This window comes from Mchenga conophoros, linkage group LG23 (assembly GCF_057382185.1).
Source record: "Mchenga conophoros isolate Kocher_MC1m ecotype Shallow Benthic linkage group LG23, M_conophoros_male_GT1.1, whole genome shotgun sequence".
Classification (NCBI taxonomy): Eukaryota; Metazoa; Chordata; class Actinopteri; order Cichliformes; family Cichlidae; genus Mchenga; species Mchenga conophoros.
This window is the reverse complement of record NC_140547.1, coordinates 46765373-46792098: the sequence shown is the minus strand read 5'-3', so window position 1 is coordinate 46792098 and position 26726 is coordinate 46765373. Positions and strand designations below refer to the sequence as shown.

Here is a 26726-nt window from a genome sequence, read left to right as displayed (position 1 = left end):
TGGTGGAGCAGCATTAATGATGATGCTGTAGAACAACAGGAACACGGGGATATCAGACTGTTAGTGGGTTTAGTCATTCCTGCTGCACTTTGTCCTTCTTATTGAAGTGAGCTGCTGAGAGCTCACACTGTTCTCTGTAGAAATGATGTCAGTCTGACTCGTCACATGTTTGGAGGCGTGTTTGATGTTTGCTCTTCTGGAAACTCTCAGTATCAAATATGGAAGATGCAAAGGAGACACGCTTCAGTCTGTATGGACCCGTTTCTACATGTTTGTATATCAGCTTATCAAATCCTGTCTGCTGTCTTCATTTATTACTCTTCACCTGCTTCACTGTCACTGTGTGGGCGGAGCTGCCTGAGCCCCGCTGTTAGGTTTTGTATTGTTGATTGTCATTTATGCTTAGAAATATTTAACCATATATGCTTAGAGGTGTATAATCAATTGTGTACTGATAGGATGTGTGATCTTTAGCAGGCTGCAAAGGCTTGGTGTGTATTCCACACTGGAATGCACACCTACATCCTGGGAGCATGGGAAGAGGTCGTACCTTGTTTTATTGTTTTATTGTTTTTATGGAAGGATAAACGTGGCTGTATCTGTTTTATGCTAAGTGCCTTTTGTTTAGATGAACTGTTGGACTTCCAGACCAGCAGGTTTAGGGAAGTCATTTATGGGGTCACACTCTGACCCCCCCCCCACACACACACACAGTATTCTTTGTTCACATGTATACCTATGTAGACGTCATGTTAATGACCCTATGCATATTCATGTAACCACAATAAAAGGAGTGCTATGGGGAACGACACTTGGCTCCAGGCAGGTCTCCCTCATGCATAACTTTCTGCTTCTTAATACAGATCAAACTGAGGTTATTGTACTCGGCCCTGAAAAGCTTAGAAATATGGTATCTAACCAGATTCTTACTCTGGATGGCATTACCTTGGCCTCCAGTAACGCTGTGAGGAACCTTGGAGTCATTTTTGACCAGGACATGTCCTTCAACGCACATATTAAACAAATATGTAAGACTGCTTTCTTCCATTTGTGCAACATCTCTAAAATTAGAAATATCCTGTCTCAGAGTGATGCTGAAAAACTAGTTCATGCATTTATTACTTCCAGGCTGGACGACTGTAATTCATTATTATCAGGATGTCCAAAAAACTCGCTGAAAAGCCTTCAGCTAATCCAAAATGCTGCAGCAAGAGTCCTGACAGGGACTAGAAAGAGAGAGCAGATTTCTCCTGTTTTGGCTTCCCTTCATTGGCTTCCTGTTAAATCCAGAATTGAATTCAAAATCCTGCTCCTCACATACAAGGTCTTAAATAATCAGGCCCCATCTTATCTTAATGACCTTGTAGTACCATATCACCCTATTAGAGCACTTCGCTCTCGCTCTGCAGGCCTACTTGTTGTTCCTAGAGTATTTAAAAGTAGAATGGGAGGCAGAGCCTTCAGTTTTCAGGCCCCTCTTCTGTGGAACCAGCTTCCAGTTTGGATTCGGGAGACAGACACTATCTCTACTTTTAAGATTAGGCTTAAAACTTTCCTTTTTGCTAAAGCATATAGTTAGGGCTGGACCAGGTGACCCTGAATCCTCCCTTAGTTATGCTGCAATAGACGTAGGCTGCCGGGGGACTCCCATGATGCATTGAGTTTTTCCTTTCCAGTCACCTTTCTCACTCACTATGTGTTAATAGACCTCTCTGCATTAAATCATATCTGTTATTAACCTCTGTCTCTCTTCCACAGCATGTCTTCATCCTGTCTTCCTTCTCTCACCCCAACCAGCAGATGGCCCCGCCCCTCCCTGAGCCTGGTTCTGCCGGAGGTTTCTTCCTGTAAAAAGGGAGTTTTTCCTTCCCACTGTCGCCAAAGTGCTTGCTCATAGAGGGTCATATGATTGTTGGGTTTTTCTCTGTATCTATGAAGCGCCTTGAGACGACTTTTGTTGTGATTTGGCGCTATATAAATAAAATTGAATTGAATTGAATGAGTAACAAGAAGAACTTTGCCTACTTCGTGTCTTGCTTGCTGTGTAATTATATTGTCTTCAACGTTCCAGCGAAAAGGTTCAAGCTACAAACCTATCACCCACCCACACAGACACATCTCCTCTCTGGAGCTAAACTTCTGCTTCATCTCCGCCTCTTTTCTTCATCCTCCAACTCTCTTTTCTCTTCTTCAGTGTTCTGCAGCCACAGAGCCTCACAGCCGTTAGCACGCCCATACCTGAGCAGCTAGCATTACCCAGCATGCCGTGCAGCAGTGTCAGTTTGTAAATGTGCAAGAATTCCTGCTCCAAACTGTTTCACAGAGTGCTGTGTGCCGTGACCTTTGACCTGCTAAAGACAGTCAGCTGTGGATTATTCATTGTTGTGTCTGATACTTAGAACTGTGAGGAAGAAGCTACACAGGTAATCAGGGTCCCCTCTCTCTGAATCAGGAAAGGTGGGCAGGCCGCGTGTGGGCCGCGGGCCATACGTTGAGTATCACTGTTTGAAATGTGAACATTGTTCTGCTGCAGTCAATGGACTAAACCAGAGAAGAAGAAAACAGACTTTACCATGAAGATCCTCAGTGTGGATCAGTATAATATCAGCCTGATGTCTGCAGTTTAGTGTCAGCACAACTTTCACATCATATTCATCTCAGCACAACTAAAACATGCTGACTGACCTCAGAGTTTCAAATCGACATCGTGGATTCTCCAGGAAATCACACAGATGCTTCACTCCTGAATCCTTCAGGTTGCTGTAGGTTCCACTCAGGTCCACCTCTGTGGGATACGAGGGGTTGGACTTCAGCGCTGCTGCCAGATAATCAAGGCCAATATCTGACAAACCACAGTCCATCAATCTGTATAAAGAATGAAAGATGTAAGTTTATTAGACAAAGAGCTTGAAATCATTCAGTGTTTCATCATCTGTTCAGAGCTGAAGAAGGTTCAGAATGTAGAAGTTTAGAAAATGGAAACTCCAAACAGCTGAAGCCAACAGGAAGCAGCTTCAAACAAACACAACAAGAGAAAAAACTCTGAATGTTTCACATTAAAGTCGTACATTTCTCATAAAAACAGGACAAAGACTTGAAAAAGTCGTGTTTTTCCTTCCAGGAACCACATGGCTTCACTTTTAAAGGTGAAGTGTGACAGAAATGGACATATTTGAAGTCCAACACCTTTTTCCAGTCACATTATTAAAGCAGACAAACTACAAGCTCATTTTCATTCCAACAAGTCATCTTCTGACCTGGACTAACAACACTGGTCTCTATGTGCAGCTGGCTGTGAGACCAGTGCTCAGGGAGCGTCTACAAAGTGCAACACTGAAAGAACATCACACACTCATTTGCTTCCAGCACTTTCACACAATCATCTACTGTCATCATTCATGTTTGCAGTTCATGCTGTAACTCTGTGACTGTCCTGGAACTGTCAGCAGTGTGGTTACGTCCTTTTGACCTGAGTTTCCACAGCTCTTATAACAGCAGTGTACATTCACCTGCAGGCACACGCTGCCTCTGCTTCAGCTCTGTTTATGAAGCACAAACTGCAGGAACCAAACTCAGACTGGCTCATTTCAATCATGTCTGCTTACAAAGACACTTTGAAACTCTTATCAGTATGTTTCCTGTCCTACTAGGACGGATCAAACTCTGGACCTTTGTTGTGGATCAGTGAAGGATGCTTAGAAATCCCTCCTGCTGCCTGAGCTTGAACATCATCAGCACTTTAACACTGAGCAGATGGACGTGGAAAAGGCCTTCTGTCTTTATCTGACTCAACTGTTTCCTTATGTGGGCTGAAGGAAACACAGTTGTAGACTGTATTTATATGAAACATGTATATTTAATGCATTTAATGTATTTGAACCATATTTAATGCATATTACAGGATGTAACAGCTGCATATGTGTCAACAATAATGGCTTTGATTTTGCCCCCTATGAACATTTCTGTAGCTCCGCCCCTGCAGCAAACGTGTGTGAGAGCAGCCACGGCCCGCTCCTCCATGGTTTCGTTCACACTCATCTCATACTGAACACACACACTTTGTAGGAATCATCAGTACTTTGACTGTTTCTCAGGTTAGCTTCAGGTTAGCCATTTAGCATTTCTCCAGTCTGAGTCACAGAGCGTCACATGACGTGACAGAAGCTGATTGGTCAGCTGCAGTGATGGTGGTGGAGCAGCATTAATGATGATGCTGTAGAACAACAGGAACACGGGGATATCAGATTGTTAGTGGGTTTAGTCATTCCTGCTGCACTTTGTCCTTCTTATTGAAGTGAGCTGCTGAGAGCTCACACTGTTCTCTGTAGAAATGATGTCAGTCTGACTCGTCACATGTTTGGAGGCGTGTTTGATGTTTGCTCTTCTGGAAACTCTCAGTATCAAATATGGAAGATGCAAAGGAGACACGCTTCAGTCTGTATGGACCCGTTTCTACATGTTTGTACATCAGCTTATCAAATCCTGTCTGCTGTCTTCATTTATTACTCTTCACCTGCTTCACTGTCACTGTGTGGGCGGAGCTGCCTGAGCCCCGCTGTTAGGTTTTGTATTGTTGATTGTCATTTATGCTTAGAAATATTTAACCATATATGAGTCTGCCTACAGGAGGGAGGTTGAACGTCTGGTGTCCTGGTGCAGCCACAACAACCTGGTGCTGAATGCCCAGAAGACAGTGGAGATTATTGTGGACTTCAGGACGCACACAGCCCCACTCCCCCCCATCATCCTGTCTGACACCCCCATCACCTCTGTGGACTCATTCCGCTTCCTGGGTACCACCATCACCCAGGACCTGAAGTGGGAGCCCACCATCACCTCCGTCATTAAGAAAGCCCAGCAGAGGATGTACTTCCTGAGGCAGCTGAAGAAATTCAACCTGCCAACACGGACGATGATGCAATTCTACACTGCAATCATCGAGTCCATCCTCACCTCCTCCATCACTGTGTGGTACGCTGGAGCCACTGTCAGGGACAAACAGAGACTGCAGCGTGTTGTGCGCTCTGCTGACAAGGTGATTGGCTGCAGACTCCCATCTCTGCAGGACCTGTACACCTCCAGGACACTGGGGCGTGCAGCTCGGATCTCAGCTGACCCTTCTCACCCTGGACACAGTCTGTTTGACCTGCTCCCCTCAGGCAGGAGGCTCCGGTCCATTCGCACCAGAACCTCTCGCCATAAGAACAGTTTCTTCCCCTCTGCTGTCGGACACATGAACAATAACCGTATGACTGTTCCCACCACTAACACATGACCCTACGCTGTGTTCACTGCATCATTCCATGTTTGGCACTGATCACCACCTGCACTCATGTATATATCATGTATATATCTATCTACTTAGCACTTTTAATTCTTATTCTTATTTTTATATTTTTATGACAGTATGTTTGCACTGAAGCACCGCAGCAATTTCCTAATGTTGTAAACCTGCTCAACATTTGGCAATAAAACCCTTTCTGATTCTGATTCTGATTCTGATGCTTAGAGGTGTATAATCAATTGTGTACTGATAGGATGTGTGATCTTTAGCAGGCTGCAAAGGCTTGGTGTGTATTCCACACTGGAATGCACACCTACATCCTGGGAGCATGGGAAGAGGTCGTACCTTGTTTTATTGTTTTATGGAAGGATAAACGTGGCTGTATCTGTTTTATGCTAAGTGCCTTTTGTTTAGATGAACTGTTGGACTTCCAGACCAGCAGGTTTAGGGAAGTCATTTATGGGGTCACACTCTGACCCCCCCCCCCACACACACACACAGTATTCTTTGTTCACATGTATACCTATGTAGACGTCATGTTAATGACCCTATGCATATTCATGTAACCACAATAAAAGGAGTGCTATGGGGAACGACACTTGGCTCCAGGCAGGTCTCCCTCATGCATAACTTTCTGCTTCTTAATACAGATCAAACTGAGGTTATTGTACTCGGCCCTGAAAAGCTTAGAAATATGGTATCTAACCAGATTCTTACTCTGGATGGCATTACCTTGGCCTCCAGTAACGCTGTGAGGAACCTTGGAGTCATTTTTGACCAGGACATGTCCTTCAACGCACATATTAAACAAATATGTAAGACTGCTTTCTTCCATTTGTGCAACATCTCTAAAATTAGAAATATCCTGTCTCAGAGTGATGCTGAAAAACTAGTTCATGCATTTATTACTTCCAGGCTGGACGACTGTAATTCATTATTATCAGGATGTCCAAAAAACTCGCTGAAAAGCCTTCAGCTAATCCAAAATGCTGCAGCAAGAGTCCTGACAGGGACTAGAAAGAGAGAGCAGATTTCTCCTGTTTTGGCTTCCCTTCATTGGCTTCCTGTTAAATCCAGAATTGAATTCAAAATCCTGCTCCTCACATACAAGGTCTTAAATAATCAGGCCCCATCTTATCTTAATGACCTTGTAGTACCATATCACCCTATTAGAGCGCTTCGCTCTCGCTCTGCAGGCCTACTTGTTGTTCCTAGAGTATTTAAAAGTAGAATGGGAGGGAGAGCCTTCAGTTTTCAGGCCCCTCTTCTGTGGAACCAGCTTCCAGTTTGGATTCAGGAGACAGACACTATCTCTACTTTTAAGATTAGGCTTCAAACTTTCCTTTTTGCTAAAGCATATAGTTAGGGCTGGACCAGGTGACCCTGAATCCTCCCTTAGTTATGCTGCAATAGACGTAGGCTGCCGGGGGACTCCCATGATGCATTGAGTTTTTCCTTTCCAGTCACCTTTCTCACTCACTATGTGTTAATAGACCTCTCTGCATTAAATCATATCTGTTATTAACCTCTGTCTCTCTTCCACAGCATGTCTTCATCCTGTCTTCCTTCTCTCACCCCAACCAGCAGATGGCCCCGCCCCTCCCTGAGCCTGGTTCTGCCGGAGGTTTCTTCCTGTAAAAAGGGAGTTTTTCCTTCCCACTGTCGCCAAAGTGCTTGCTCATAGAGGGTCATATGATTGTTGGGTTTTTCTCTGTATCTATGAAGCGCCTTGAGACGACTTTTGTTGTGATTTGGCGCTATATAAATAAAATTGAATTGAATTGAATGAGTAACAAGAAGAACTTTGCCTACTTCGTGTCTTGCTTGCTGTGTAATTATATTGTCTTCAACGTTCCAGCGAAAAGGTTCAAGCTACAAACCTATCACCCACCCACACAGACACATCTCCTCTCTGGAGCTAAACTTCTGCTTCATCTCCGCCTCTTTTCTTCATCCTCCAACTCTCTTTTCTCTTCTTCAGTGTTCTGCAGCCACAGAGCCTCACAGCCGTTAGCACGCCCATACCTGAGCAGCTAGCATTACCCAGCATGCCGTGCAGCAGTGTCAGTTTGTAAATGTGCAAGAATTCCTGCTCCAAACTGTTTCACAGAGTGCTGTGTGCCGTGACCTTTGACCTGCTAAAGACAGTCAGCTGTGGATTATTCATTGTTGTGTCTGATACTTAGAACTGTGAGGAAGAAGCTACACAGGTAATCAGGGTCCCCTCTCTCTGAATCAGGAAAGGTGGGCAGGCCGCGTGTGGGCCGCGGGCCATACGTTGAGTATCACTGTTTGAAATGTGAACATTGTTCTGCTGCAGTCAATGGACTAAACCAGAGAAGAAGAAAACAGACTTTACCATGAAGATCCTCAGTGTGGATCAGTATAATATCAGCCTGATGTCTGCAGTTTAGTGTCAGCACAACTTTCACATCATATTCATCTCAGCACAACTAAAACATGCTGACTGACCTCAGAGTTTCAAATCGACATCGTGGATTCTCCAGGAAATCACACAGATGCTTCACTCCTGAATCCTTCAGGTTGCTGTAGGTTCCACTCAGGTCCACCTCTGTGGGATACGAGGGGTTGGACTTCAGTGCTGCTGCCAGATAATCAAGGCCAATATCTGACAAATCACAGCTCTTCAATCTGTATAAAGAATGAAAGATGTAAGTTTATTAGACAAAGAGCTTGAAATCATTCAGTGTTTCATCATCTGTTCAGAGCTGAAGAAGGTTCAGAATGTAGAAGTTTAGAAAATGGAAACTCCAAACAGCTGAAGCCAACAGGAAGCAGCTTCAAACAAACACAACAAGAGAAAAAACTCTGAATGTTTCACATTAAAGTCGAACATTTCTAACAAGAGGGTTTTAAAGACAGCGTCACTGATGATCATCTTCTGCCCAGTAAAACTTTGGTTTTCCACATGTGAGTGTTAATGATGCACAAAGACTGTGAGTGCAAAGAGGGAGCGAGGAGGATGACAGAGAGATGGTACAGGAGCATCAAGAACCCGGCGAGGAAATGAGCAGAAGGACTTTGGAGCCTGTTGGACTGAAGCTTTCACAGAGACGTGTTTGACTGGACACCACCAGGACAGACTTTTAATCCCAGGATTTGGATGAGCTTTCTGTCTTTATGGTCACAAATGATGCTGTAACTCTGTGAATGTCCTGGAACTGTCAGCAGTGTGGTTACGTCCTTTTGACCTGAGTTTCCACAGCTCTTATAACAGCAGTGTACATTCACCTGCAGGCACACGCTGCCTCTGCTTCAGCTCTGTTTATGAAGCACAAACTGCAGGAACCAAACTCAGACTGGCTCATTTCAATCATGTCTGCTTACAAAGACACTTTGAAACTCTTATCAGTATGTTTCCTGTCCTACTAGGATGGATCAAACTCTGGACCTTTGTTGTGGATCAGTGAAGGATGCTTAGAAATCCCTCCTGCTGCCTGAGCTTGAACATCATCAGCACTTTAACACTGAGCAGATGGACGTGGAAAAGGCCTTCTGTCTTTATCTGACTCAACTGTTTCCTTATGTGGGCTGAAGAAAACACCGTTGTAGACTGTATTTATATGAAACATGTATATTTAATGCATTTAATGTATTTGAACCATATTTAATGCATATTACAGGATGTAACAGCTGCATATGTGTCAACAATAATGGCTTTGATTTTGCCCCCTATGAACATTTCTGTAGCTCCGCCCCTGCAGCAAACGTGTGTGAGAGCAGCCACGGCCCGCTCCTCCATGGTTTCGTTCACACTCATCTCATACTGAACACACACACTTTGTAGGAATCAAATCAAATCAAATCACTTTGATTGTCACATCACATGTGCAGGTACACTGGTACAGCACATGTGAGTGAAATTCTTGTTTGCGAGCTTCACAAGCAACAGAGGTGTGCAAAAATACAATAACGTAAACAAGCAGAATACAAAAATGGCTACATCTGAAACTAATAAATATATGTACAATATATAATAGTGTATGCATTTCTGGATGTGTATACTAAATATTTTCCTACGTGTGTGTGTGTGTGTACACATATTTTACAAATTAAATAGAGTAAACAATAAATATATAAAAATATACAGAGTTGAGACATGTGCAAAACAGTGGCATTACTGTACAGTATGTAGTGCATAATGTTAAAGTTCCAGTAGTGAAGCGCTGAGGTGTCTATGAAGTGTCCAGCAGTCTGATGGCCTGATGGAAAAAGCTGTCTCTCAGTCTGCTGGTTGGGGACCGGATGCTGCAGAACCTCCTTCCTGATGGAAGTAGTCTGAACAGTTGATGGCTGGGGGGACTGGAGTCCTTGATGATCCTCTCCGCTTTCCTCAGGCACCGCTTCCTGTAGATGTCTTGGAGGGAGGGAAGCTCACCTCCAATTATCCGTTCAGAGCACCGCACTACTTGCTGGAGAGCTTTGCGGTTGTAAGCGGTGCTGTTGCCGTACCAGGTGGTGATGCATCCAGTGAGGATGCTCTCAATGGCACAGTGATAGAAGGTCCTGAGGATGCGGGGGCTCATGCCAAATCTTTTCAGTCTCCTGAGAAAGAAGAGGCGCTGCTGCGCCTTCTTCACTGTTTTGTTTGTGTGTACTGACCACGTAAGATCCTCAGCCAGGTGTACACCAAGGAACCGGAAGCTGCTCACTGATGGGGGTGTGTACTTCTCTGCACCTCCGGAAGTCCACTATCAACTCCTTTGTCTTTGCGACGTTGAGGGTGAGATGGTTGTCTTGACACCAGTGGGTCAGGGCGCTGACCTCCTCCCTGTAAGCCGTCTCATCACCATTGGTGATAAGACCCACCACTGTAGTGTCATCCGCAAACTTCACAATGATGTTGGAGTTGTTAGTGGCTGTGCAGTCATAGGTGTAGAGTGAGTACAGGAGAGGGCTCAGTACACACCCCTGTGGAGCACCAGTGTTCAGTGTGATGGGGAATGAGGTGATGCTGCCCAGTCTGACCACTTGGCGTCTGTCAGACAGGAAGCTAAGGATCCAGCTGCAGAGAGAGCTGCTCAGTCCTAGATCCTGCAGTTTCCTGTCCAGCTTCGAGGGAACGATGGTATTGAATACTGAGCTGTAATCTACAAACAGCATTCTCACATACGTGTCTCTCTTCTCCAGGTGTGACAGGGCAGTGTGTAGTGTCAGGGCTATGGCATCATCAGTGGACCTGTTGTGGCGGTACGCAAATTGTAGAGGGTCCAGTGAGTCGGGTAGTGCAGAGCAGATGAAGTCCCTGACCAGCTTCTCGAAGCATTTGCTCACGATGGGGGTCAGGGCTACAGGTCGCCAGTCGTTCAATGAGGAGGTGGTGGAGGATTTGGGTACAGGGACGACGGTGGCCATTTTGAAGCAGGCTGGGACTACAGACAGAGAGAGGGAAAGGTTGAAGATGTGCGTGAACACTCCAGCCAGCTGAGCCGCGCATGACCTAAGGACGCGGCCGGGAATCCCGTCCGGACCAGTAGCTTTGCGTGCGTTCACCTTCCTGAAGCACTTCCGCACATCCTCCTCAGACACAGCGTGCGCACTGACGTCATCCGCGGTGCGCACACTGTCCGGTCTCATGGTGTTCGCTGTGTCGAATCTAGCGTAGAATACGTTTAGATCCTCACACAGAGAGGCCGTGGTCTGCGGTGTGCTGGTTTTCCCTCTAAAGTCTGTGATCGTGTTTAGTCCCTGCCACATACTCCGAGGGTTGTCAAACTGCTGCTCCACCCTGTCCCTGTACTCACGTTTGGCTGCTTTGATCGTCTTCCGGAGTTGGTAATGTGCGTGTTTGTAGTCCGATGTGTTCGCGGAGGCAAAGGCGGTGCTCCGTGCCGCGCGAACATCTCCGTTAATCCAGGGTTTTTGATTTGGGAAGGATTTAACTGTTATGGATGGGACGACATCTTCCACGCATTTCCTGATAAATCCACAGACTGAGTCTGTGTATTCATCAATGTCTCTAGCAGCCACGTGAAACATTTCCCAGTCCGCGTGATCAAAACAGTCCCGCAGCGCAGACTCCGATTGGTCCGTCCAACAGTGCACCGCCCTCCGGGTTGGAGCTTCCTGTTTCAGCTTCTGCCTGTAGGCGGGCAGGAGCAGGATGGAGCGGTGATCTGATTGGCCGAATGGGGCGCGGGGGAGGGCTTTGTACGCATCCCGGAAAGAGGTGTAGCAGTGGTCAAGTAGCCGGTTTCCACGTGTGTTAAAAAGGATGTGTTGGTGGAGTTTTGGTGAGACTTTCTTCAGGTTTCCCTTATTAAAGTCTCCGGCTGTGATAAACGCTGCCTCTGGGTGTGCGGTTTCCTCACTGCTGATCGCGCTGTACAGTTCCCTGAGTGCTCGGTCAGTGTCGGCTTGTGGGGGAATGTAAACAGCCGTAATAATCACTGCTGTAAATTCCCTCGGTAGCCAGAATGGCCGGCACTTAATCATCAGGTACTCCAGATCCGGTGAGCAGAAGGATTTGACCGGGTGCACGTTCGCATAATCACACCATCTGTTGTTGATCATGAAACATACACCACCGCCTCTGCTTTTCCCAGTAAGATCCTGTGACCTGTCCGCGCGATGCATGGAGAACCCCGGTAGTTGTATTGCGGAGTCCGGTACCTTGTCTGATAGCCAGGTTTCTGTGAGGCAGATCACGCAGCAGTCTCGCTTCTCTCGCCGGAATGAGATCCGTGCCCGAAGCTCGCACAGCTTGTTCTCCAAAGACTGCATATTAGCCAGTAATAAACTGGGTAACGGTGGTCTGTTAGTGCGCCGTCTCAGTCGAACAAGAATGCCAGATCTTCTCCCTCTGCGTCGGCATTTGCGGCCTCCAGGGCCAGAGAACAAAGGCGTCTCAGGTGAGATGAATGGGGGGTCTGCAAACGGAGCGTCCGTGTTGCAAAACTTGAACTCCGGAAAGTTATAAGAAAGACCGTCTTTTATGTCCAGTAAGGTTTGTCGGTCGTACACGTACTACTTCGTGTCTTGCTTGCTGTGTAATTATATTGTCTTCAACGTTCCAGCGAATAGGTTCAAGCTACAAACCTATCACCCGCCCACACAGAAACATCTCCTCTCTAGAGCTAAACTTCTGCTTCATCTCCGCCTCTTTTCTTCATCCTCCACTTCTCTTTTTTCTTCTTCAGTGTTCTGCAGCCACAGAGCCTCACAGCCGTTACCACACCCATACCTGAGCAGCTAGCATTACCCAGCATGCCATGCAGCAGTGTCAGTTTGTAAATGTGCAAGAATTCCTGCTTCAAACTGTTTCACAGAGTGCTGTGTGCCGTGACCTTTGACCTGCTAAAGACAGTCAGCTGTGGATTATTCATTGTTGTGTCTGATACTTAGAACTGTGAGGAAGAAGCTACACAGTTAATCAGGGTCCCCTCTCTCTGAATCAGGAAAGGTGGGCAGGCCGCGTGTGGGCCGCGGGCCATACGTTGAGTATCACTGTTTGAAATGTGAACATTGTTCTGCTGCAGTCAATGGACTAAACCAGAGAAGAAGAAAACAGACTTTACCATGAAGATCCTCAGTGTGGATCAGTATAATATCAGCCTGATGTCTGCAGTTTAGTGTCAGCACAACTTTCACATCATATTCATCTCAGCACAACTAAAACATGCTGACTGACCTCAGAGTTTCAAATCGACATCGTGGACTCTCCAGGAAATCACACAGATGCTTCACTCCTGTGTCCTTCAGGTTGCTGTAGGTTCCACTCAGGTCCACCTCTGTGGGATACGAGGGGTTGGACTTCAGTGCTGCTGCCAGATAATCAAGGCCAATATCTGACAAACCACAGTCCATCAATCTGTATAAAGAATGAAAGATGTAAGTTTATTAGACAAAGTGCTTGAAATCATTCAGTGTTTCATCATCTGTTCAGAGCTGAAGAAGGTTCAGAATGTAGAAGTTTAGAAAATGGAAACTCCAAACAGCTGAAGCCAACAGGAAGCAGCTTCAAACAAACACAACAAGAGAAAAAACTCTGAATGTTTCACATTAAAGTCGAACATTTCTAACAAGAGTATTTTAAAGACAGAGTCACTGATGATCATCTTCTGCCCAGTAAAACTTTGGTTTTCCTCATGTGAGTGTTAATGATGCACAAAGACTGTGAGTGCAAAGAGGGAGCGAGGAGGATGACAGAGAGATGGTACAGGAGCATCAAGAACCCGGCGAGGAAATGAGCAGAAGGACTTTGGAGCCTGTTGGACTGAAGCTTTCACAGAGACGTGTTTGACTGGACACCACCAGGACAGACTTTTAATCCCAGGATTTGGATGAGCTTTCTGTCTTTATGTTCACAAATGATGCTGTAACTCTGTGACTGTCCTGGAACTGTCAGCAGTGTGGTTACGTCCTTTTGACCTGAGTTTCCACAGCTCTTATAACAGCAGTGTACATTCACCTGCAGGCACACGCTGCCTCTGCTTCAGCTCTGTTTATGAAGCACAAACTGCAGGAACCAAACTCAGACTGGCTCATTTCAATCATGTCTGCTTACAAAGACACTTTGAAACTCTTATCAGTATGTTTCCTGTCCTACTAGGACGGATCAAACTCTGGACCTTTGTTGTGGATCAGTGAAGGATGCTTAGAAATCCCTCCTGCTGCCTGAGCTTGAACATCATCTGCACTTTAACACTGAGCAGAGGGACGTGGAAAAGGCCTTCTGTCTTTATCTGACTCAACTGTTTCCTTATGTGGGCTGAAGAAAACACAGTTGTAGACTGTATTTATATGAAACATGTATATTTAATGCATTTAATGTATTTGAACCATATTTAATGCATATTACAGGATGTAACAGCTGCATATGTGTCAACAATAATGGCTTTGATTTTGCCCCCTATGAACATTTCTGTAGCTCCGCCCCTGCAGCAAACGTGTGTGAGAGCAGCCACGGCCCGCTCCTCCATGGTTTCATTCACACTCATCTCATACTGAACACACACACTTTGTAGGAATCATCAGTACTTTGACTGTTTCTCAGGTTAGCTTCAGGTTAGCCATTTAGCATATCTCCAGTCTGAGTCACAGAGCATCACATGACGTGACAGAAGCTGATTGGTCAGCTGCAGTGATGGTGGTGGAGCAGCATTAATGATGATGCTGTAGAACAACAGGAACACGGGGATATCAGACTGTTAGTGGGTTTAGTCATTCCTGCTGCACTTTGTCCTTCTTATTGAAGTGACCTGCTGAGAGCTCACACTGTTCTCTGTAGAAATGATGTCAGTCTGACTCGTCACATGTTTGGAGGCGTGTTTGATGTTTGCTCTTCTGGAAACTCTCAGTATCAAATATGGAAGATGCAAAGGAGACACGCTTCAGTCTGTATGGACCCATTTCTACATGTTTGTACATCAGCTTATCAAATCCTGTCTGCTGTCTTCATTTATTACTCTTCACCTGCTTCACTGTCACTGTGTGGGCGGAGCTGCCTGAGCCCCGCTGTTAGGTTTTGTATTGTTGATTGTCATTTATGCTTAGAAATATTTAACCATATATGAGTCTGCCTACAGGAGGGAGGTTGAACGTCTGGTGTCCTGGTGCAGCCACAACAACCTGGTGCTGAATGCCCAGAAGACAGTGGAGATTATTGTGGACTTCAGGACGCACACAGCCCCACTCCCCCCATCATCCTGTCTGACACCCCCATCACCTCTGTGGACTCATTCCGCTTCCTGGGTATCACCATCACCCAGGACCTGAAGTGGGAGCCCACCATCACCTCCGTCATTAAGAAAGCCCAGCAGAGGATGTACTTCCTGAGGCAGCTGAAGAAATTCAACCTGCCAACATGGACGATGATGCAGTTCTACACTGCAATCATCGAGTCCATCCTCACCTCCTCCATCACCGTGTGGTACGCTGGAGCCACTATCAGGGACAAACAGAGACTGCAGCGTGTTGTGCGCTCTGCTGACAAGGTGATTGGCTGCAGACTCCCATCTCTGCAGGACCTATACACCTCCAGGACACTGGGGCGTGCAGCTCGGATCTCAGCTGACCCTTCTCACCCTGGACACAGTCTGTTTGACCTGCTCCCCTCAGGCAGGAGGCTCCGGTCCATTCGCACCAGAACCTCTCGCCATAAGAACAGTTTCTTCCCCTCTGCTGTCGGACACATGAACAATAACCGTATGACTGTTCCCACCACTAACACCCTACGCTGTGTTCACTGCATCATTCCATGTTTGGCACTGATCACCACCTGCACTCATGTATATATCATGTATATATCTATCTACTTAGCACTTTTAATTCTTATTCTTATTTTTATATTTTTATGACAGTATGTTTGCACTGAAGCACCGCAGCAATTTCCTAATGTTGTAAACCTGCTCAACATTTGGCAATAAAACCCTTTCTGATTCTGATTCTGATTCTGATGCTTAGAGGTGTATAATCAATTGTGTACTGATAGGATGTGTGATCTTTAGCAGGCTGCAAAGGCTTGGTGTGTATTCCACACTGGAATGCACGCCTACATCCTGGGAGCATGGGAAGAGGTCGTACCTTGTTTTATTGTTTTATGGCAGGATAAACGTATCTATATCTGTTTTATGCTAAGTGCCTTTTGTTTAGATGAACTGTTGGACTTCCAGACCAGCAGGTTTAGGGAAGTCATTTATGGGGTCACACTCTGACCCCCCCCCCCCACACACACAGTATTCTTTGTTCACATGTATACCTATGTAGACGTCATATGTTAATGACCCTATGCATATTCATGTAACCACAATAAAAGGAGTGCTATGGGGAACGACACTTGGCTCCAGGCAGGTCTCCCTCATGCATAACTTTCTGCTTCTTAATTCAGATCAAACTGAGGTTATTGTACTCGGCCCTGAAAAGCTTAGAAATATGGTATCTAAGCAGATTCTTACTCTGGATGGCATTACCTTGGCCTCCAGTAACGCTGTGAGGAACCTTGGAGTCATTTTTGACCAGGACATGTCCTTCAACGCACATATTAAACAAATATGTAAGACTGCTTTCTTCCATTTGTGCAACATCTCTAAAATTAGAAATATCCTGTCTCAGAGTTACGCTGAAAAACTAGTTCATGCATTTATTACTTCCAGGCTGGACGACTGTAATTCATTATTATCAGGATGTCCAAAAAACTCCCTGAAAACCTTCAGCTAATCCAAAACGCTGCAGCAAGAGTCCTGACAGGGACTAGAAAGAGAGAGCAGATTTCTCCTGTTTTGGCTTCCCTTCATTGGCTTCCTGTTAAATCCAGAATTGAATTCAAAATCCTGCTCCTCACATACAAGGTCTTAAATAATCAGGCCCCATCTTATCTTAATGACCTTGTAGTACCATATCACCCTATTAGAGCACTTCGCTCTCGCTCTGCAGGCCTACTTGTTGTTCCTAGAGTATTGTTGGAAACACGCAGTTCTTTGAATCTTTGGGCTGAAGGAAGGACAATACTCGGTGTATCAATGCTCAATCAACAATCATTTATTTCCATACAATTCAACAATAAGAGCATTACAACGTCCGGACGGGAGAGATGCCTGCAGAGGTTCGACAGCATGTCTCAAAATGGTGACGGGTTGCTCAGCTTTTTATAGTCTCTAGTGGCCCCCAGCTAGTCGTAAAAGCCAAAACATCACATTTTTTCTCTGTTACAGCGCCTAAGTTATGACCTCGGCAGTTGTTTCTCTGCTTTCTGTAAGGTGGGGGTGTGGAATGTGGTCTATCTATCTCCCCTGTCTTTAGACACAGAGTCTCCTGCTTACAACCTTCTCTTCATGATTCAACAATTAAGCATGTCAAGAAAACAGTGTAACACATTCCCAGCAGATCAAGGATACAGAGTGATGCACATTTATCTAATGAACTAATATGTGAATATGTTCTGTTAACTCAAAAGTATAATGAGAACTAAACTACATACAGATCACACACTCTATTTTAAAGGGTATAATATGATCTACAGCAGTATTCTAATTCAACTACTTTGATTACATATATAAGGTAACATATAATAACAGAATAATATCACAGTATTTAAAAGTAGAATGGGAGGCAGAGCCTTCAGTTTTCAGGCCCCTCTTCTGTGGAACCAGCTTCCAGTTTGGATTCAGGAGACAGACACTATCTCTACTTTTAAGATTAGGCTTCAAACTTTCCTTTTTGCTAAAGCATATAGTTAGGGCTGGACCAGGTGACCCTGAATCCTCCCTTAGTTATGCTGCAATAGATGTAGGCTGCCGGGGATTCCCATGATGCATTGAGTTTTTCCTTTCCAGTCACCTTTCTCACTCACTATGTGTTAACAGACCTCTCTGCATTAAATCATATCTGTTATTAACCTCTGTCTCTCTTCCACAGCATGTCTTCATCCTGTCTTCCTTCTCTCACCCCAACCAGCAGATGGCCCCGCCCCTCCCTGAGCCTGGTTCTGCCGGAGGTTTCTTCCTGTAAAAAGGGAGTTTTTCCTTCCCACTGTCGCCAAAGTGCTTGCTCATAGAGGGTCATATGATTGTTGGGTTTTTCTCTGTATCTATGAAGCGCCTTGAGACGACTTTTGTTGTGATTTGGCGCTATATAAATAAAATTGAAATGAATTGAATGAGTAACAAGAAGAACTTTGCCTACTTCGTGTCTTGCTTGCTGTGTAATTATATTGTCTTCAACGTTCCAGCGAATAGGTTCAAGCTACAAACCTATCACCCACCCACACAGACACATCTCCTCTCTGGAGCTAAACTTCTGCTTCATCTCCGCCTCTTTTCTTCATCCTCCGCCTCTCTTTTCTCTTCTTCGGTGTTCTGCAGCCACAGAGCCTCACAGCCGTTAGCACGCCCATACCTGAGCAGCTAGCATTACCCAGCATGCCGTGCAGCAGTGTCAGTTTGTAAATGTGCAAGAATTCCTGCTCCAAACTGTTTCACAGAGTGCTGTGTGCTGTGACCTTTGACCTGCTAAAGACAGTCAGCTGTGGATTATTCATTGTTGTGTCTGATACTTAGAACTGTGAGGAAGAAGCTACACAGTTAATCAGGGTCCCCTCTCTCTGAATCAGGAAAGGTGGGCAGGCCGCGTGTGGGCCGCGGGCCATACGTTGAGTATCACTGTTTGAAATGTGAACATTGTTCTGCTGCAGTCAATGGACTAAACCAGAGAAGAAGAAAACAGACTTTACCATGAAGATCCTCAGTGTGGATCAGTATAATATCAGCCTGATGTCTGCAGTTTAGTGTCAGCACAACTTTCACATCATATTCATCTCAGCACAACTAAAACATGCTGACTGACCTCAGAGTTTCAAGTTTACATCCTGGACTCTCCAGGAAACCACACAGATGCTTCACTCCTGAATCCTGCAGGTTGTAGTTGTCGCTCAGGTCCAGCTCTCTCAGATGGGAGGGGTTGGACTTCAGTGCTGCTGCCAGATAATCACAGCTGATCTTTGACAAACCACAGTCCTTCAATCTGTATAAAGAATGAAAGATGTAAGTTTATTAGACAAAGTGCTTGAAATCATTCAGTGTTTCATCATCTGTTCAGAGCTGAAGAAGGTTCAGAATGTAGAAGTTTAGAAAATGGAAACTCCAAACAGCTGAAGCCAACAGGAAGCAGCTTCAAACAAACACAACAAGAGAAAAAACTCTGAATGTTTCACATTAAAGTCGTACATTTCTCATAAAAACAGGACAAAGACTTGAAAAAGTCGTGTTTTTCCTTCCAGGAACCACATGGCTTCACTTTTAAAGGTGAAGTGTGACAGAAATGGACATATTTGAAGTCCAACACCTTTTTCCAGTCACATTATTAAAGCAGAAAAACTACAAGCTCATTTTCATTCCAACAAGTCATCTTCTGACCTGGACTAACAACACTGGTCTCTATGTGCAGCTGGCTGTGAGACCAGTGCTCAGGGAGCGTCTACAAAGTGCAACACTGAAAGAACATCACACACTCATTTGCTTCCAGCACTTTCACACAAACATCTACTGTCATCATTCATGTTTCTGCTCCTCTGGATTCACACGGAGCCTCTGCTCATGCCGTTGCCATGGTGAATCATAGTATGTGGCTCCATAACTCAGACTGAGCATGCTCAGAGCTGATTGGCCTGACTCTGATCAGCTGATCTAGAAGAGGAAACTCTGCTATATGTACATTATTACATCTACACCTGAATCACAACACACACACAAATATATCAACTGTGTTTAATATTTTGGCACATAGATCATTTATGTGCTTCAGCTCTTCTTACATTTTACCACCAACATGTTTCAAAAGGAGCAGCTTTTACTTTGAAGGCCAGCTGTCTGTGTTTCCTGTTTTCATTGTTGGATAATGAAATAAGTCGATGCTTCAGTGCTTTGAATTGTGTTACACAAAAATAAGCAAAGTTTCTCGTTGTTCAGGCAGAATCGAGCGTTGAAGAATGAATTCACACGTCAATAAACATTTTCATCAGCACAAGCAGGACAATGAAAGCAGGAAATACCCCAAACTGCCATTTCTCATTCTACAACTTCAACAACTGCACATGAATTATACTTCATACACAGACCCACAGTCTCTGATTGCTCTGAAATCTCACTGACAGCCAATAGAAATAAAGAAAAGTCCAGACTGACAGTCTCTGTGGGGTTAGGCAGTGAACTGCTCACGCTGCGTTCAAGTGCATCACAAACTATTGGAATTGGATCCAACTTTGTGAAGCAGATTTCTTCTCAGCTGCTGTTTTGAACATTTCCTCATGAACTGTATTAAACTCTGTAAATGAACTGAGAACTATTTCTACATTTGAAACTATGGATTCATTTTCCTGTTCACTTCTGTACGTTAGTGTATAAATGAATGTTAGACTGGGCTCCATGGAAACACTTGGACTGGTCTCAGCTGCCTTCTTTCTGTAGTCCTTTCTCTTCTCCAGCTTCTGTTTGAAATCCTCTCACAGAGCCTGAAACCTGCTTTGCTGTCATGTGTGGGCCTGTGTTCCTCTGCTTTAACACAAACCTCACCACAGCAGCTGTGTGGGTCGTCTCTGTAGCAGCCCGATCAGCTTCTGATACATGAACATCATCACAGCTCCTAACTTCACCTTTATTAGCTTTGACATTCATGTCTTTCTTTTCTCTGTCTGTTTCCACACAAGCTCAAAGTCTCTGCAGCCTGTTTTTATCTGCTATCATCAGATCTCCAACAGCCTCATTCACATCCCTCACACACTCTACAGCCTCATCAGTACTGACTTCATCTTCACTGACTGATGGAGCACAACATGAACCTGTGGAGGCTGAAAAGCTGTCCTGACAAACATCTCCCCGTCACCACTCCACTTCTGTCAGCCTTTAAATGAACCCTGCTCAAGTCTGTCACTTCTATTTGCAGCCAAGAGGAAAAGCTGTTGTTCAGTCGTTTGGAAAGACACAACATTTCTGAAAGCACTCAAACTTCTTCACATTTGTCTTCAGACACATCCTGAACATTTAGGAACTAAAGAACGTTTCAAACATCAATCAAAGATCTGAAATATAGAAAAACAACAACAGCTGCAGTCAGTGAACTCACCTCAGAGTCTCCAGTCGACAGTTTGGACTCTCCAGTCCAGCACACAGAAGCTTCACTGCTGAATCCTGCAGATTGTTGTTACTAATGTCCAGTTCTGTCAGATGGGAGGGGATGGACTTCAGGGCCGAGGCCACAACTTCACAATGAGTCCCTGAGAGTCCACAGTCAGCCAGTCTGTGATCATAGAAAATACAAAATGTGTTATTATAAAAGCAGAAAATCTGCATTATAAACACTGACTGAATGTATATGAAGACAAAACAGAGTGAGGTCATAATCTGATGAACATCTGCTCTTCACATCTGTGCTTCAGCTCCTCTTACTGTGTTTGACATGACACAACGATTCAGTCTCTCTCAGACCTGCAGACTTTTAATGAGAATCTTTGTTTGGCTTTAATCTGCAGATGAAGGAGGAAGATGGTGTCACATTTAGGCTTCCATAATGTCCACAGTCTGTCACTGAGATCTGATCCAGAGTCAGAGTGAAGACACACATTTGAACTGTTTCCTGTCCTGAATCTGACTCCAGGACATTTTGAATGAGCTCAGCTCAGTGAAGAGTTCCAGCTGGAAAGACGATCTCTGTTTGCTACCTGCTGCTGTCAGGTACGACTGTTCACGTCCACACTCAGGAAAAATCTGCTGACTGTCACCAAACGGAGCAGAAATCTCATCACTGGACAATAATGATGAATGAACTCAGAGCTGCTGATATCACATCTGATTTCAGGGGAACTAAACACAGAAATGATTGGCTCCTTTTAGCTTTCTGAGCCATTAGTCTGCAGGTTTATCACTAGTTGGCAGAAACAGACTTGTATTAATGTTCAGCGCTTCAGTGTTTATGACTCCAGATCCAGGTGACAGCAAGTCAAAATGATGTTACCTGTCTGTGTCCAGCAGCAGCCTTTGAATATTGTTATAAACTCACATGGATCAGTTTGTCTTTGATTGGTTTGTAAAGTTCAAATTCATTTATATTCATCAACTCTAAATGAAAAATGTTTTTCTTCTTCTATGTTTATTATTAGAGTAACAAATTCTTATAGTTTCCTGTTGTTGAGAATTTCAGTGTAAAACCACTCGACCTGTGCATCACTGCACACTGTGAAAGTATTACTGCAGTTTAATCTATAATCCTAATCAGTGTGTTTACTGGACTGTAGTCAGACCTCCGTTATACCAAAGGAAACACTGAACGTCTTCAAAGTCACAATAAATTTATAATAAATGCTAATAAATACTGGAGTGTTAGAAAAGATGCTTCCAGCGTGTTTGTCTTTGATAGGGTTTATTCTGTTCGTCTACAGTCTGACCACTTGGGGGCGCTTTTGTCTCTTTTGCTCTGAGCCTTGGGTTTATTCAAACTGATTTTAATAAACTATTTTCTGCAAGTTGAAGCTTCATCTCCATCTCCAGTGGTTGTTGCATATTTTATGACTATATTAGTAACAGTCAGAGAGTTTAGAGTAAATTAGATCTTCACGTTTGATTTTTGACACAACATAAATGGTGAGCCAGTGTCAGAGGAAGTGACAGCATCCACCGAGGACCGGGGGGAGTGGGAGGACTGGGGGACCAGGCCAACAAAAAGGTGATCACTGATACAGGTTAGCAAACATTTGCTCATTTGGTGTCTTAGAGCAGACTCCGCCCAGCTTTGTCGTCCATGGTTGCTCTTTCAAAGGAATCTAGTTACTAGGGGTGCAACGATACACAAAATTCACGGTTCGGTTCGGTTCGATACTTTGGTGTCACGGTTCGATATTTTTTCGATACAAAAAAAAATGTTCATGCCTTTTTAATTTGTCATTTATTAAAATTATAAATATATATTTTAACTGAAAAGTACAGTTTTTAAATTTAACCCTAACCCTTGTGCGCGTTTTTTATTTTTGACAGCGAATGTGCACCTGCGGACCACTTATGTGCAGCCCTGGTTATTTAGCTCATCATATCGCAGCCACAGAAATTATTTTGTCCATGAAACCATAAAGCTGCACTTTCTTTTTGCCTTATAGTCTGATTTGTCATTACTTTTCCGTTTTGTGGTAAGCTTTTCTTTGGCTGTCACTTGTTCACCCTGACCTGTCTTATTTGGCTCAGCAAAACTAAAATATATATCCTGCTGCTTTTACACACGCACTCACATAACGCTCAGCGATTCTCTGCGCGATCAACCTCTCACATGTTTAAGCTGCAGGAGATTTCACTTGTCTTGTTTGCATAGTAAGCTAAGGATTGATAAGACGATGTCAGAGGAATTGGTGCGCAAATTATCATCACTCACCAATCAGTGCTGTCGCTCTCTATACACAGTTCGTGCGATTGCAAAATGAAAGCAAAAAACAAGTGCAAATTCAAATGCGATTTCAATATGTCACATATTGACAGTGGCTCACCGATGCCAATGACATAATTACCCAGCTACATTTCCGAAAGAATGCAAAAGCATTGACATATATTTTTCCTTCCTACAATAGCCCGACGGGCAGGGAAGAGATAGATTTTGGTAGCCCGACTGGAAAAATCGCTAGCCCCGGGACGTCGGGCTAGCGATATTGCGAGCCCTGTATCTGATTGAGGAATAACTCATCTTTGGAAAAGGGAGTTTATTACAGAGAAATGTCTCTTTCCAAAATAAAAGCTATACTATATGCTTCTTCTGGGCTATATTCTCAGCAGCATATTAAATATATCAGGTCCCCATGAGGAGAATCCTGTGCTAACAGCTGTCTAAATGACTCAGCTAAAGTTAGTAGCATGCTTGTTGTTTTTGTCTGCTTCCACTTGTCTGTGCACTAGGATGATGTCGGCGTAAATGTGCAGTCATATTCGTTGTGTTCCCACTAGTGCTTTCAGGTTAATCTCGTTGAAATGACCTTAACGCCACAACACGGCAAATCTCCGTTAACGAGCTACCCCTGATCGCCGTGCATGGGGCTAGACGGCCAACACGTTAACGAGCTAACTGCGCTAACACACTAGTTCCCACCCATGTAATTAAGCATTGCGTGGCACATCCAACATATTGTTTTACTTTAGTCCATGACGTGCTTACCTTCAGGGTCATACGTCACATGAAAACCAAAATAATTCCAAACGCCAGATCTGAATGAGGGTGGGGGAGGTTCAATTTGCCATGTTGCAAGGAGAGCTTAACTTCTGTCTCGCTAGCTTGCCCTGTGCTCTTCCTTCTGATGATGCTGTCGAACGCAGATTCACTGAGCGCTCAACACAGACAGCATCGTCAGAAGGAAAGTTGATAAAATAAATTACAAATTTTGTATTGTTCATACATATGCGTACCGAACCAAAAACACTGTATCGAACAGTTCAATATCGATACGAATATCGTTGCACCCCTACTAGTTATATCAGGGCCGTGCAGAGAAGTTTAAAGGGGCGGGTGCTCAAAGTTAAAAAGGGGCACATTGAACCAGGCTGAATAACAACAACACACATTCATCAAGAATCTAATATGGGAAGGGCAGGGCTGTGTTTATCTGAGACTCTAGACATTAAAAAGTCCATAGGAGAGATGGTAGCTGATTAAACAAGTGTCATGAGATAATAACAAAATGCAAAGATTGGTGACAGCGCTTGGAACCATAAGGCAACAAAAAACTGTGAGAAAGAAATTAGGCTCTGCCTGTGAATCACTCTTTGCTTCTCTTCTTCCTTCCATCCCATCATTTCATATATCACTCTCCACTTGCTGTCTATCTGAGAACAAGGCACAACTTGCTATTGCAATAAACTATAATCTAATTATCCACACCTAACAACTCTTGCACTTAATCTATAATAAAATGATGAGAGAAAAATGTTATAGCCCTGCCTTTAGTAGCCTCACACAGCTCCTACTGTTTCCTCCTCATGTCCTTACCAGGCATGTCTAGACAATGTTATATCATGAGTAATAATTTAAAAAAAAAATCCATATACATAAAACACACACATGCACGCACACACAGTGACGTTTTAGACCTTCTTCAGAATACTGTATATACTATGGGCATCATGGTGCTGATCCAGAATCCTTACATTATTATTTATTACTAGAGCTACAATAATAAAGCAATGAGGAGGGGGAAGTAATAAATATGAAATAATGTATTTATGATGATTCCATTTGTTTCACTATCCACTCTGTGCAGGGGCAAAGCTTATTACATGTTTAAACTGTAGAGATACAATCATTTTACTGCTGTAAAATCCAAATTTTGTCTTATTTAAAATATAAATCTAATATAATCTGCTTCTTAATGTATGTTCTTTAAAATACAGCGTGTGTTTTTTTAATATATTATAATTATAATAATTATTATGTGGACATGCATATTAGATCGTTTTTTAGTGAAATATAATCCCTCCAGAAAGGAAGGAAAAGCCCGGAAACTTACTTTAAAACTATGTTCTAAATACTTTAAAACTAAATATGTTCCCTAAAACGGTGACAGAGCTACAGACCCATGACAGCCTTACACAGGTAGCCAGCAGCTGTGACCAGCACTACTTGTGCAGTTAATAAAAGGACAGGTAATGTTTGTCACGCTGTTGCACACACAGCACGCTCGTTTGTTTCAGTTCGTCAAATTGTCACAAGACAACTTACCAACGTGTACGTAATAAGCTAATACTCCTGGGTGCTACACACTACAGTGTACGCTGTACACCTACTTACTGGGTTTGTCGCATCAGTCTGTGTCTCTGAGTTAACTTGTGTTTCTCCTACAGCTCCGGACCGCAAAAAATGCGCGTGCTCTTTGTGAGCTCGTTCCCGGCTCGTAACCAGCGCGTTCTGCCGTCGAGGGCGATCATTGGTTAAATGTGATCATGTGACTGATGCAAGCCAGATCCTTTTATTTAGCAAAACTGTGATTAATAGTTAAATATTATTGTTGAGGGGCACAGACAGGACTCCGCACGCACGCACACATAAAAATAAATAATAATTTTTTTTTAAAAAGTTGCCTCAACAAAAGGGCACTTTGGGCACCCATCAGGAAAGGGGCGGGTGCTCAAGCCCCTCTAGCCCCCCCCCCCCCTCTGCACGTGCCTGAGTTATATATTATTTTACTTAATGATCTACTGACACCACTGACTATGCAGGACAACCCCACGAATGGAGCCAGTGCACATGTGCAGTTCAATTCCTGGGCAGGTTCTGAAGATGGCCGAGCTGTCGAGGACAAAGTTACTAATGTGACGCTAATGTGGTTAATCAAGATCTTCATAACTATGTGGAGCACAGTGCACACACCCCTGCATGTTCTATAAGCCAATAGGAGGACGTTCTGTTTTTGGCACACAAAAGTTTCTCAGGTTTTGATTACAAAACAAGCAACAGGCCAAAAATATTTATAGATTTAGACACAATAATAGATTCCTCCCAAATCTCAGGAACTCTTAAACTCAGGCATTAATAATTAATAATATTTTCCAAAGCTTATCATTTGGACATATACAAATTACCCTCTTGGGTTTATGAGGTCCTCACAAAAATGAATATTCGCTGTCACAGTCTGTAAATTTATCCAAGTCACACAAGCATTTTGAAATAAGTCCTAATCAGTCCAAGAAAAACAGTCTTGAAGGGTCTGGATGGACTCGCTGACCACACCAGAACCAGCACTGAGGTTTAGTTCTCTTTAAGACAGATTTCATGACGGGAACCAAATAAAACACATTTCAGTCAAACATGCCACAGAGAGCTCCACAGAAAGATTTATTAGGTTCCTTGATGGAGCCATAACAAACGTCAGCGAGCGACCTCCCAACTGTACATTGATTAAAATGACAAAATAAACTGGGAGCGTCTGGTGTGACGTTACTGTGGTCTGAGTGGCAACTTCCACATT

General features: G+C 44.0%; 2 protein-coding genes across 2 annotated transcripts in view; both read right to left on the bottom strand.

The window, feature by feature from the left end:
- Positions 1–2666: 2666 nt before the first annotated feature.
- The window catches only part of LOC146548152 (NACHT, LRR and PYD domains-containing protein 12-like), a 390489-nt gene continuing 366429 nt past the window's right edge, over positions 2667–26726 (bottom strand). The window contains exons 16-19 of the mRNA XM_085265033.1: positions 18587–18763; positions 12936–13115; positions 7757–7936; positions 2667–2865 (exon numbers count right to left, since the gene is read on the bottom strand). Coding sequence (XP_085121159.1) covers positions 2667–2865; positions 7757–7936; positions 12936–13115; positions 18587–18763 — 736 coding nt within the window. The remainder of the gene's footprint in view (positions 2866–7756; positions 7937–12935; positions 13116–18586; positions 18764–26726) is intronic.
- Positions 20971–26726, bottom strand: part of LOC146548158 (uncharacterized) — a 45452-nt gene continuing 39696 nt past the window's right edge. Inside the window, exon 10 of the mRNA XM_085263808.1 lies at positions 20971–21034. The gene's annotated coding sequence lies outside the window, so the exon portion shown is untranslated. The remainder of the gene's footprint in view (positions 21035–26726) is intronic.